This window comes from Balaenoptera musculus, chromosome 11 (genome assembly GCF_009873245.2).
Source record: "Balaenoptera musculus isolate JJ_BM4_2016_0621 chromosome 11, mBalMus1.pri.v3, whole genome shotgun sequence".
Classification (NCBI taxonomy): domain Eukaryota; kingdom Metazoa; phylum Chordata; class Mammalia; order Artiodactyla; family Balaenopteridae; genus Balaenoptera; species Balaenoptera musculus.
Window position 1 is genome coordinate 13,930,838 of NC_045795.1, and position 13,076 is coordinate 13,943,913.

Here is a 13,076-nt window from a genome sequence, read left to right on the forward strand (position 1 = left end):
CCATACTAACTGGTGTGAGGTGATACCTCATTGTAGTTTTGATTTGCATGTCTCTAATAATTAATGATGTTGAGCAGCTTTTCATGTGCTTCTTGGCCATCTGTATGTGTTCTTTGGAGAAATGTCTGTTTAGGTCTTCTGCCCATTTTCTGATTGGATTGTCTGTTTTTTTAATATTGAGCTGCATGAGCTGTTTATATATTTTGGAGATTAATCCTTTGTCCGTTAATTCGTTTGCAAATACTTTCTCCCATTTTGAGGGTTGTCTTTTCTTCTTGTTTATAGTTTCCTTTGCTGTGCAAAAGCTTTTAAGTTTCATTAGGTCCCATTTGTTGATTTTTGTTTTTATTTCCATTACTCTAGGAGGTGGATCAAAAAAGATCTTGCTGTGATTTATGTCAAAGAGTGTTCTTCCTATGTTTTCCTCTGAGAGTTTTATAGTGTCCGGTCTTACATTTAGGTCTTTAGTCCATTTTGAGTTTATTTTTATGTATGGTGTTAGGGAGTGTTCTAATTTCATTCTTTTACATGTAGGTGTCCAGTTTTCCCAGCACCACTTATTGAAGAGACTGTCTTTTCTCCACTGTATATCCTTGCCTCCTTTGTCATAGATTAGTTGACCATAGGTGTGTGGGTTTATCTCTGGGCTTTCTATCCTGTTCCATTCCATTCTATATTTCTGTTTTTGTGCCAGTACCATATTGTCTTGATTACTGTAGCTTTGTACTATAGTCTGAAGTCAGGGAGTCTGATTCCTCCAGCTGTGTTTTTTTCCCTCAAGACTGCTTTGGCTATTCGGGGTCTTTTGTGTCTCCTACAAATTTTAAGATTTTTTGTTCTAGCTCTGTAATAAATGCCATTGGTAATTTGATAGGGATTGCATTGAATCTGTAGACCGCTTTGGGTAGTATAGTCATTTTCACAATATTGATTCTTCCAATCCAAGAACATGGTATATCTCTCCATCTGTTTGTGTCATCTTTGATTTCTTTCATCAGTGTCTTATAGTTTTCTGCATACAGGTCTTTTACCTCCTTAGGTAGGTTTATTCCTAGGTATTTTATTCTTTTTGTTGCAATGGTGAATGGGATTCTATCTGCAAACAGTGACAGTTTTACTTCTTCTTGTCCAGTTTGTATTCCTTTTACTTCTTGTTCTTCTCTGATTGTCGTGGCTAGGACTTCCAAAACTATGTTGAATAGTAGTGGTGAGAGTGGACATCCTTGTCTTGTTCCTGATCTTAGAGGAAATGCTTTCAGTTTTTCACCATTGAAAATGATGTTTGCTGTGGGTTTGTCGTATATGGCCTTTATTATGTTGAGGTAGGTTCCCTCTGTGCCCACTTTCTGGAGAGTTTTTATCATAAATAGGTGTTGAATTTTGTCAAAAGCTTTTCCTGCATCTATGGAGATGATCATATGGTTTTTATTCTTCAGTTTGTTAATATCGTGTATCATATTGATTGATTTGCGTATACTGAAGAATCCTTGCATCCTTGGGATAAATCCCACTTGATCATGGTGTATGATCCTTTTAATGTGTTGTTGGATTCTGTTTGCTAGTATTTTGTTGAGGATTTTTCAATCTATATTCATCAGTGATAATTGGTCTGTAATTTTCTTTTTTGGTAGTATCTTTGTCTGGTTTTGGTATCAGGGTGATGGTGGCCTCATAGAATGAATTTGGGAGTGTTCCTTCCTCTGCAATTTTTTGGAAAGAGTTTGAGAAGGATGGGGGTTAGCTCTTCTTAGAATGTTTGATAGAATTCACCTTTGAAGCCATCTGGTCCTGGACTTTTGTTTGTTTGAATATTTTTAATCACAGTTTCAGTTTCAGTGCTTGTGATTGATCTGTTCATATTTTCTATTTCTTCCTGGTTCAGTCTTGGAAGGTTATACCTTCCTAAGAATTTGTCCATTTCTTCTGGGTTGTCCATTTTATTGGCATAGAGTTGCTTGTAGTAGTCTCTTATGATGCTTTGTATTTCTGTGGTGTCCGTTGTAACGTCTCCTTTTTCATTTCTAATTTTATTGATTTGAGTCCTCTCCCTCTTTTTCTTGATGAGTCTGGCTAAAGGTTTATCAATTTTGTTTATCTTCTCAAAGAACCAGCTTTTAGTTTTATTGATCTTTGCTATTGTTTTCTTTGTTTCTATTTCATTTATTTATTTATTTATTTTTTTAAACGATTTATTGATTGATTGATTGATTGATTGCTATGTTGGGTCTTCGTTTCTGTGCTAGGGCTTTCTCCAGTTGCGGCAAGTGGGGGCCACTCTTCATCGCGGTGTGCGGGCCTCTCACTATCGTGGCCTCTCTTGTTGCGGAGCACAGGCTCCAGACGCGCAGGCTCAGTAGTTGTGGCTCAGGGGCCTACTTGCTCCGCGGCATGTGGGATCTTCCCAGACCAGGGCTCGAACCTGTGTCCCCTGCATTAGCAGACAGATTCTCAACCACTGCGCCACCAGGGAAGCCCCCTATTTCATTTATTTTTGATCTGATCTTTATGATTTCTTTCCTTCTACTAACTTTGGGTTTTGTTTGTTCTTCTTTCTCTAGTTCCTTTAGGTGTAAGGTTAGGTTGTTTATTTGAGATGTTTCTTGTTTCTTGAGGTAAGATTGTATTGCTATAAACTTCCCTCTTAGAACTGCTTTTGCTGCATTCCATAGGTTTTGGATCATCGTGTTTTCGTTGTCATTTGTCTCTAGGTATTTTTTGATTTCCTCTTTGATTTCTTCAGTGATCTCTTGGTTATTTAGTAACGTATTGTTTAACCTCCATGTGTTTGTGTTTTTTACATTTTTCTCCCTGTAATTGACTTCTAATCTCATAGCGTTGTGGTTGGAAAAGTTGCTTGATATGATTTCAATTTTCTTAAATTTACCGAGGCTTGATTTGTGACCCAGGATATGATGTATCCTGGAGAATGTTCTGTGTGCACTTGAGAAGAAAGTGTAATCTGCTGTTTTGGGGTGGAATGTCCTATAAATATCAATTAAATCTATCTGGTCTGTTGTGTCATTTAAAGCTTCTGTTTCCTTATTAATTTTCTGTCTGGATGAGCTGTCCATTGGTGTAAGTGAGGTGTTAAAGTCCCCCACTATTACTGTGTGACTGTCAATTTCCTCTTTTATAGCTGTTAGCAGTTGCCTTATGTATTGAGGTGCTCCTATGGTGGGTGCATAAATATTTACAGTTGTTATATCTTCCTCTTGGATTGATCCCTTGATCCTTATGTAGTGTCCTTCTTTGTCTCTTGTAACAGTCTTTATTTTAAAGTCTATTTTGTCTGATATGAGAATTGCTACTCCAGCTTTCTTTTGATTTCCATTTGCGTGGAATTCTTTTTCCATCCCCTCACTTTCAGTCTGTATGTGTCCCTAGGTCTGAAGTGGGTCTCTTGCAGACAGCATACAGATGGGTCTTGTTTTTGTATCCATTCAGCAAACCTGTGTCTTTTGGTTGGAGCATTTAATCCATTCACATTTAAAGTAATTATCAGTATGTATGTTCCTATTACCATTTTCTTAATTGTTTCAGGTTTGTTTTTGTAGGTCCTTTTCTTCTCTTGTGTTTCCCACTTAGAGAAGTTCCTTTAGCATTTGTTGTAGAGCTGGTTTGGTGGTGCTGAATTCTCTTAGCTTTTGCTTGTCTGTAAAGCTTTTGATTTCTCCGTGAAATCTGAATGAGATCCTTGCCAGGTAGAGTAATCTTGGTTGTAGGTTCTTCCCTTTCATCACTTTAAATATATCATGCCACTCTCTTCTGGCTTGTAGAGTTTCTGCTGAGAAATCAGCTGTTAACCTTATGGGAGTTCCCTTGTATGTCATTTGTCATTTTTACCTTGTCGCTTTCAATAATTTTTCTGTGTCTTTAATTTTTGTCAGTTTGATTACTATGTGTCTTGGCGTGTTTCTCCTTGGGTTTATCCTGCCTGGGACTCTCTGTGCTTCCTGGACTTGGGTGGCTATTTCCTTTCCCATGTTAGGGAAATTTTTGACTGTAATCTGTTCAAATATTTTCTCGGGTCCTTTCTCTCTCTCTTCTCCTTCTGGGACCCCTATAATGTGCATGTTGTTGCATTTAATGTTGTCCCAGAGGCCTCTTAGGCTGTCTTCATTTCTTTTCATTCTTTTTTCTTTATTCTGTTCCACGGCTGTTTATTCCACCATTCTGTCTTCCAGGTCACTTATCCATTCTTCTGCCTCAGTTATGCTGCTATTGATTCCTTCTAGTGTATTTTTCATTTCAGTTATTGTATTGTTCATCTCTGTTTGTTTGTTCTTTAATTCTTCTAGGTGTTTGTTCTTTAATTCTTCTAGGTCTTTGTTAAACATTTCGTGCATCTTCTCGATCTTTGCCTCCATTCTTTTTCCGAGGTCCTGGATCATCTTCACTGTCATTATTCTGAATTCTTTTTCTGGAAGGTTGCCTATCTCCACTTCATTTAGTTGTTTTTCTGGGGGTTTATCTTGTTCCTTCATCTGGTACATAGCCCTCTGCCTTTTCATCTTGTCTGTCTGTCTGTGAATGTGGTTTTTGTTCCACAGGCTGCAGGATTATAGTTCTTCTTGCTTCTGCTGTCTGCCCTGTGGTGGATTAGGCTATCTAAGAGGCTTGTGCAAGCTTCCTGATGGGAGGGACTGGGGGTGGGAAGAGCTGGGTGTTGCTCTGGTGAGCAGAGCTCAGTAAAACTTTAATCTGCTTGTCTGCTGATGGGTGGGGCTGGGTTCCCTCCCTGTTGGTTGTTTGGCCTGAGGCAACCCAGCACTGGAGCCTACCTGGCTCTTTGGTGGGGCTAATGGTGGACTCTGGGAGGACTCCCGCCAAGGAGTACTTCCCAGAACTTCCGCTGCCAGTGTCCTTGTCCTCACAGTGAGCCACAGCCACCCCCCGCCTCTGCAGGAGACCCTCCAACACTAGCAGGTAGGTCTGGCTCAGTCTCTCCTATGGGGTCACTGCTCCTTCCCCTGGGTCCCGATGCACACACTACTTTGTGTGTGCCCTCCAAGAGTGGAGTCTCTGTTTCCCGCAGTCCTGTTGAAGTCCTGCAGTCAAATGCTGCTACCCCTCAAAGTCTGATTCTCTAGAAATTCCTCCTCCCATTGCTGGACCCCCAGGTTGGGAAGCCTGACATGGGGCTTAGAACCTTCACTCCAGTGGGTGGACTTCTGTGGTATAAGTGTTCTCCAGTCTGTGAGTCACCCACCCAGCAGTTATGGGCTTTGATTTTTTTGTGATTGCACCCCTCCTACCATCTCACTGCGGCTTCTCCTCTGTCTTTGGCTATGGGGTATCTTTTTTGGTGAGTTCTAGTGTCTTCCTGTCGATGAGTGTTCAGCAGTTACTTCACCAGAAATTTCTTGATTGTATGGAGAGACAGCAGCTCTCTTTGATGGTCTGGTTTTGTGAGTTGTTCTTGGAGGCTCTAAATGATTCTGTAAACTAGTTGAAAACCTGCCATAAATTGCCTCCTCCTTTTAAAAAGTAGGTATGTGGCTTTACATGCTTATAATAATCCCTAATGTTTGTGATGTGCTTTACCATTTATGAAGCATAATGATGTATATTGTAAGAGTTTTAGTTTTAAGCATGTCCCCAATCCTTTAAGGTTAGTAGGGCAGGTATTACCTTGGCCACACATTAGAAAGTGTCAGGAATGATACACAAAATCTAGTTCTCCTGACTCTGTATTTAGGACTATTTCTTCTTACAGCATTGCTTTTCAGGATTGAGATCTGCTGACTCTTCTTACCCAGGGTTATTAATGCATCAAAACCTTAATGCAAGGCTTCCCTGGTGGCGCAGTGGTTGAGAATCTGCCTGCTAATGCAGGGGACACGGGTTCGAGCCCTGGTCTGGGAAGATCCCACATGCCGCGGAGCAACTGGGCCTGTGAGCCACAACTACTGAGCCTGCGCGTCTGGAGCCTGTGCTCCGCAACAAGAGAGGCCACGATAGTGAGAGGCCTGTGCACCGCGATAAAGAGTGGCCCCCGATTGCCGCAACTAGAGAAAGCCCTAGCACAGAAACGAAGACCCAACACAGCAATCAATCAATCAATCAATCAATAAATAAATCTTTAAAAAAAAAAAAAAACCTTAATGCAGATTCCTCCATATGAATGTTGCTTCTGCTCAGCCAGTCCACTCTTGTGCAGTAAACAGCCTGCACAACTGTACATGGCAGTTATTCTTCTTACCAGTGTAACAACATAGGATGTTGATAATCTCATGACTGGCAATAAAAAGGGGGGGCAGTTCTTTAGGCATTTTTTCCTGGAAATGAACCCACTGAGTATCAGATTCAGTTGCTGTTTGTATGTTAACTGTTCATTATTTCCCACAGGTGTTAGTCACTGTGCCCCTGGCCTTACTGCAGAAAGGTTCCCTTCAGTTTAATCCACCGTTGTCAGACAAGAAGATGAAGGCTATCAACAGCTTAGGTGCAGGTATCATTGAAAAGGTAACTGAATTACTTAAGCCTCAGAACTAAAGAGATGAGTATCAGATGACAGGGGTTCCTTAACTTCTGATATTGGGAAGTAGCAGGTAATTTTTGAATCCAAATCAAATTCGAAGATGTCCTTTGAGTAATTGTTCATGAAGAATATAAAAGGATATTAACAAAACAAAAAGAGGAGAGCTGGCTAAGGTCTGTGAGTTTTGATTTTAGGAGAATGACTCTTGTTATTCAGAATTTGAACTGGGTATATAAATAAGCAATTCTTTTTTTTTTTTTTCTGCTTTCCATGTCTACCCTGCACTAATTAGCCCCAGTGACGAGAGTGCTTTATACTTCCTTTGCCTTGAAAAGATCCTTTAGCAGAATCTCTCAGCGCTACAGTAGATACCAGCAGACCTATGATTAGTAAGAATTTATCTCATGGACGTAAGGTTCAAGACCAGGTCTCAGGGATGCTCTGCATCTTCTGATTAGCCTAGAGGTTGTCAGTGGTTCCCACCATTATCTGTGGGAGTACAGGACTGAATGGCATAAAAAGCCAGATGGTCACAAAGAGAACAAAGGAGGTAGGAGAATGGAAAGGGAGTATTTAGAAATGTTTGAGTTTTTTGAACATCTTTTTTTTTTTTAATTGAAGTATTTAAGAGCTATAGGTGGCTTCTTAGAGATTGCTGTACTTTTGATTTCAAGAAGCTGTTAACCACCTTTCTCTTGCTCGCTTTCCAGATTGCCTTGCAATTTCCCTATAGATTTTGGGACAGTAAAGTTCAAGGGGCTGACTTTTTTGGTCACGTTCCTCCTAGTGCCAGCAAGCGAGGGCTTTTTGCCGTGTTCTATGACATGGATCCCCAGGTAAAATCATTGGTGGAATGTGGTTTGAATTCCCTTATTACAGTTTAGAATTTGGTTTGGTAACTACTTGTGTGTCAAGCCCAGGAACTAGTGGACATTGTGGACACTCCAGATGTCTGTTTATATTCTGGGGGGACACTTGGATGGGACATTTTCCTGTAGGAAAGGAGCCCCAATATCTGCCATATTTTCTTAAAGTACTAATATTGCTCCCTGGGAAATAAATTTGTTGCTGTGGAAATGTGTTATTTCAGGCTGATGGAAGGATTCCTTTTAGGGAGAATTGGTGTCAGCACAGTAACGAGTGGTACTTGAAATGTACTCCCCAAGAGTCTGCCAGGGAGCCCTGGTGAGGGGTGGGATATGACTGGCGCAGGTGAGGGCGGGTCTGGGAGTCAGTAGATGTGATTGGTGGGGGAAGGAAGACGAGGAGAGGACATACCTGGGGCTTGCAAGTGACGGTTGTGGTGATGTCCTGCCAAAGAATCACAGTTGTTTTTCCTCCTGCCTCTTTGTTCCAAGACACTTTATCTTCAAAGTTTCCACATGGGAGCCAAGGGCAAAATGTCCTTACTGTTTGAGAAGGTTTTTTCCCATTATTTGATCGGCAGACTTCCTTTCTCAATGTCATTCTACTTCTTCTAAAATAAGTTCTTAGAAGGGAAAAGCCAAGAGAACCCGGAATTTGATACTTACATGACTTCCGGAGTTTTTCCAGCAGGGAACAATAAAATGCGTAAATGAATAATGAGTATGTGTGGCCTGGGTGATGGAAAGGAGGCTACAGGACAGTAGGAAATGATAACATTTGATGTGAGAATGAGGTCCTTCTCTGTTTGGAACTGTGCGTCTAGAGACTTTGGTGCCCGAAGTCCAAAGTGTAAAGTGCTTTTCCCATCACGTGTCCAGAAGCAGCACAGCGTGTTGATGTCGGTGATCGCGGGGGAGGCGGTGGCGGCCGTCAGGAGCCTGGAGGACAAGCAGGTGCTGCAACAGTGCATGGCCACCCTGCGCGAGCTCTTCAAGGAGCAGGTCAGACACCCCTCTTTGAAAAGAGAAAGACTAGCCGCATAGCACAGGGAGATCAGCTCGGTGCTTTGTGACCACCTAGAGGGGTGGGAGGGAGGGGTGGGAGGGAGACGCAAGAGGGAGGGGACATGGGGATATACGTATGCTGATTCACTTTGTTATACAGCAGAAACTAACTCAACATTGTAAAGCAATTATACTCCAATAAAGATGTTAAAAAAAAGAGAAAGACACGCTTGCTGCTAACTTCACTCTTCGGAGTGGTTTGAACCCAAAGCTAATCCATCAATACCAGAAATGAAGGGGCTTGAGGCAGTGGACCACATTCTTCTTATTTCTTTCCGTATCCAACTTTCCACTTAAGTACCTGGATTAGTTTGCTCAGGCCGCCATAACAAAATGCCACAAACCGGGTGGTTCAAGCAACAGAAATTTATTTTCTCACAATTCTGGAGGCTAGAAGTCCAAGATCAAGGTGTCGCCAGATCAAGGGGTTGGTTTCTCCTGAGGCCTCTCTCCTTGGCTCACAAATGGCTGCCTTCCCCCGTGTCCTCACATGGGCGCGGCTCTGTCTGTTGTCTGTGTTCTAATCCTCTCTTCTGAGAAGGACACCAGTCACACTGGATTAAGGTCCACCCTAATGATCCCATTTTGACTTAATTACCTCGTCAAAGGCCCCATGTCAAATACAGTCACGTTCTGAGGTACTGGGGGTTAGGGTTTCATCATCTGAATTTTGGGGGGACACAGTGCAGCCCATAATAGTACCCCATTCCTCCTTTGACGTGGTTGTCTTCCTTCCTTTTGCCTCACATCATGCACACCCCCATTCTTTCCTAAGGAGGTAAAAGGCTCAGCATTTTCCACAGATTCTGTATTTACCCAAACCCTAGCAAGCTTTGACGACAGTTTTCCAATCAAAGGGACATTGTCCAGAATTTTCTGTACCCCACAGCGAGTCTCTTCTCTCCCTTTTCTCCAAGAAGCTCAAGGTACTTTCTATTTGCCAATTTACTAAATCTCACAATCTCTGGAGATGTATAAATGGCGTGACATGTAACTTTTTCAAATAAAGGAGCAGAAGTACAAAGGAATGAAAATGCCTCACATGTTACATACATTCAAGAGAGGGGGACCCTCGGGGTATCGCTTATTTTACATGATGTGATTCTATCTCACAGTAGTTCTCATTAGCTTGGGGCTTTTGTTCAAAAATTTGTTTTCAAAGCAGTTATTTGGAACTTAACACAGGTTCGGTAGAAATCTATTTCATGGTGGCACTTGGCAGAGGTCAGCCTAGAAAATTATTTGAAACATAGCTGTGTAGCTGCTTTGTGGAGAAGCCTGTTGAGAATTCCAGTTAGAGGCCCTAAGACCCTGCCCGTCCCTTTCCTCCCCTGGTCCAGCGCGTTTCAGGCGATGGGAAGGGGAATGCCTGCACTCTCTTAGCCGTTGGTGACGGCCCCTGGTGGGTGGGAGAAAGCATCTCTGGCGGAAGGATAAAGTGTTAAAGTGAGGAGATGTGTGTGTGCTGGGGCAGGTCAGAGAGATGGGGCAGCGATAGAGGAAAATGCGCAGAGAGGGCGCCTGGGCACAGCAGCAAGGGGGCTGGAGGGTCATGCTGAGAACTGCTGGCTCAGAATGCTACAGGGATTAACTCACTTTCTAGATGGAGGAAGAACTGTAATTGTATACGTTGGGTTGCATCAAGTCTAAGTCCCTTCTTGATCCCGTTTTCCAATTCCTTCTACCTGACACAGGAAGTCCCAGATCCCACGAAGTATTTTGTCACCCGGTGGAGCACAGACCCCTGGATCCAGATGGCATACAGCTTCGTGAAGACAGGGGGCAGTGGTGAGGCCTACGACATCCTTGCTGAGGAAATACAAGGAACCATCTTTTTTGCTGGCGAGGTGTGTACGGGGACGCCGACCCCGATTGCTTTCATTTTGATCACTTGCTTTTAATTAAAGTGATCTATGTCCAGAGCTTAAAAGCAACATCAAATGCCGTCAGAAGTCTTACGGCAACAAGCAGCAGGTACCCTGACAGCATCCTCCTCAAGCTCCCCGAGCAGCCATTTTTAACTCTTTCTCCTGTTTCTTCTGGAATTTACTTCATGCTTTAAGATTTTTATATTGTTGTCTTCTGATTTAAGAAGTTAGACGTTATCTCTCGACTTCCTCTCAGGTTACAGGTTTAGCCCACCCTGGTTATTTCACACTTCTAACTAAACTGGTGTCAGTGCTTGTGTGGTGTGGCTGCTTGCTGCTGAGCCAGGAAGGAAGGCGTTCACCGATTCCTTTCTTACACAGCTGTTTTCTCTTCGGTCATAATGGCCTCTTTTTTCACTAGCTTCATTCTCGTTATACCACTCCTTAAGCCTCCCCACTCTTTTTTTTTTTTTTTTTTGGCCGCGTTGTAAGCACGACTCTTAGTTCCCAGACCAGGGATGGAACCCATGCCCCCTGCAGTGGAAGCACAGAGTCTTAACCACTGGACCGCCAGGAAATTCCAAAGCCTCCCCCCTTCTTGAGTCGTCTCTAATTCACAGTTGAGTCCCTCTGGTCGGCCCGTAGGTTCTGTTTCTCAAACCCCCCTTTCCTGGCATCTTCCCTCTGCTCCAGGCTGCACTGGTTCATCCCGGGGACTCCTGCAGAGCTATCCTCCCAGGACTCCTCCTTACCACTTTCCAGGGTTGGGGTTCTAATTTCCTAGATCCCTCTCTTTTTTCTTTTTTTCAATATTTATTTTTAAAATTGTGGCAAACAACACATAACAAAAGTTACCACCTTAACTATCTTCAAGTGTCCAGTTAAGTGGCATTAAATACATCCACACTGTTGTACAACCATTGCTACCATCCATCTCCAGGACATTTTTATACTGCAGAACCGCAACTGTGTACAACTCCCCCTCCCCCAGCTCCCAGCAAACACCATTCAACTTAGTGTCTCTCTCTCTGAATTTGTTCTAGGTACCTCATCATATAAGTGGAATCATAGAGTATTTGTCCTTTTGTGACTGGCTAATTTCGCTTACCATGATGCCCTCAAGGTTCATCCATGTTGTGGCATGTGTCAGAATTTCCTTCTTTTTTAAGACTAAATAATATTCCATTATATGCATCTATCACATTTAGTTTATCTGTTCATCTGTCATGGACACCTGAGTTGCTTCTGTCTTTTTTGGCTATTGTGAATAATGCTGCTATGAACCTGGGTGTACAAATATTTCTTCGAGAACCTGCTTTCAGTTATTTTGGGTGTATACCCAGAAGTGGGATTGCTGGATCATATTTTAATTCTGTTTTTAGTTTTTTGAGGAACCACCACACTCTTTTCCACAGCAGCTGCACCACTTTACCTTCCCACCAACAGCACACAAGGGTTCCAGTTTCTCCACATCCTCATCAACACTATTTTCTATTTTTTTATAATGGCCATCCTAATAGGTGTGAAGTCAGCCTTTCTTCTTTCTTGATTTACTTCTGTTGAGAAATGTTTTGCTGTTCTAATCCCTAATCCTTTCTGTGCCTTTTTTTTGCATTCCTTATAATCTTGGAGCTCATGTCCTTCATCGTCTAGATTTTTTTTACTCTGCTCATTTCGTTCCTACAATTTTTCTCTTATTTCTAGATCTTCTATTTCATATATTGGAACTGTTGAATTGATTATCTAATCTTCTTTGCTGTTACTCTTTGCTGTTTTTTATATTCTAACCCTTGAGTCGATTTTTTAAACTTTGGCTCCTTTACTTTATGAGCACTTTCTTGTTCTAAGATTATTCCTTTTTGATAGCATTTTCTTCTTGCTTCGTAACTTGTTCCTTACATGGCTCCCGAGTTCCTATTTTGTTTACTTTAGCCTTTGCCTCCCATATGTCCGAATGTCCAGTCCTTGACTGTTCAGATTTGAGTGAGGCACTTTTTAAAAAGCCAACTGAAAGTTCCAGCAAGCTTGTCACCTGGAAGTTGGGGGCCCAAACATCGGGATTTATCTATAGCTCTTTTCTCTTAGTTTCTCGTTTGCATGATAGAGGCTCACCTCCTGGCATTCTGGGAACTCGAAGCCTCACTCTTAGTTATACTTAATTGCATTTTGTTTGGCACTTCACCCCTGCCCTGTACCTCAGAACTCCTGGGGGTTGCAGTAGGGGGAGTGGGGAACCTGATGAGGGACCAAATTGCTCTTCAAAGTCTTTTTATTTTTTTGGCCACGTTGCATCTTCGTTGCTGCGCATAGGCTTTCTCTAGTTGTGGCGAGTGGGGGGCTACTCTTCGTTGCAGTGGGCTTCTCATTGCGGTGGCTTCTCTTGTTGTGGAGCACAGGCTCGAGAGCACAGGCTCAGTAGTGGTGGCTCAGTAGTTGTAGGCTCAGTAGTTGTGTTTCTTAGTTGCTCCACAGCATGTGGGATCTTCTCGGACCAGGGATTGCACCTGTGTTCCCTGCATTGGCAGGCGGATTCTTAACCACTGCACCACCAGGGAAGTCCCACTCTTCATAGTCTTTTAAACCAATCCTCAGTTTTTCACCCTTGCCAAGCCTCTGCCTCCATGATGGCACCAATGGCTGAGATTTATAAAGGATTTTTCAGGGTGAATTGGTTTCCCTTTGCTATTTCCCATCCCCCCCACACACATCCACCCAGTTTAGCAGAATAAAGTGAATTCTCAGCACTCTTTGATCTGCCTTCATACTTTGTATATTATAGTTTGGGATTATACAGGC

At 42.6% G+C, this 13,076-nt stretch overlaps 1 protein-coding gene across 7 annotated transcripts in view; it reads left to right on the forward strand.

Moving 5' to 3' along the window:
• KDM1B (lysine demethylase 1B) overlaps nt 1-13,076 on the forward strand; it is a 56,452-nt gene that overhangs the window by 39,695 nt on the left and 3,681 nt on the right. For 6 of the 7 annotated variants that reach the window (XM_036870083.1, XM_036870089.1, XM_036870084.1 and 3 more), the window contains 4 exons: nt 6,349-6,465; nt 7,192-7,317; nt 8,227-8,349; nt 10,107-10,259. In XM_036870083.1, the coding sequence (XP_036725978.1) occupies nt 6,349-6,465; nt 7,192-7,317; nt 8,227-8,349; nt 10,107-10,259 (519 nt within the window). The remainder of the gene's footprint in view (nt 1-6,348; nt 6,466-7,191; nt 7,318-8,226; nt 8,350-10,106; nt 10,260-13,076) is intronic. The other variant, XM_036870090.1, reaches the window with a different exon arrangement.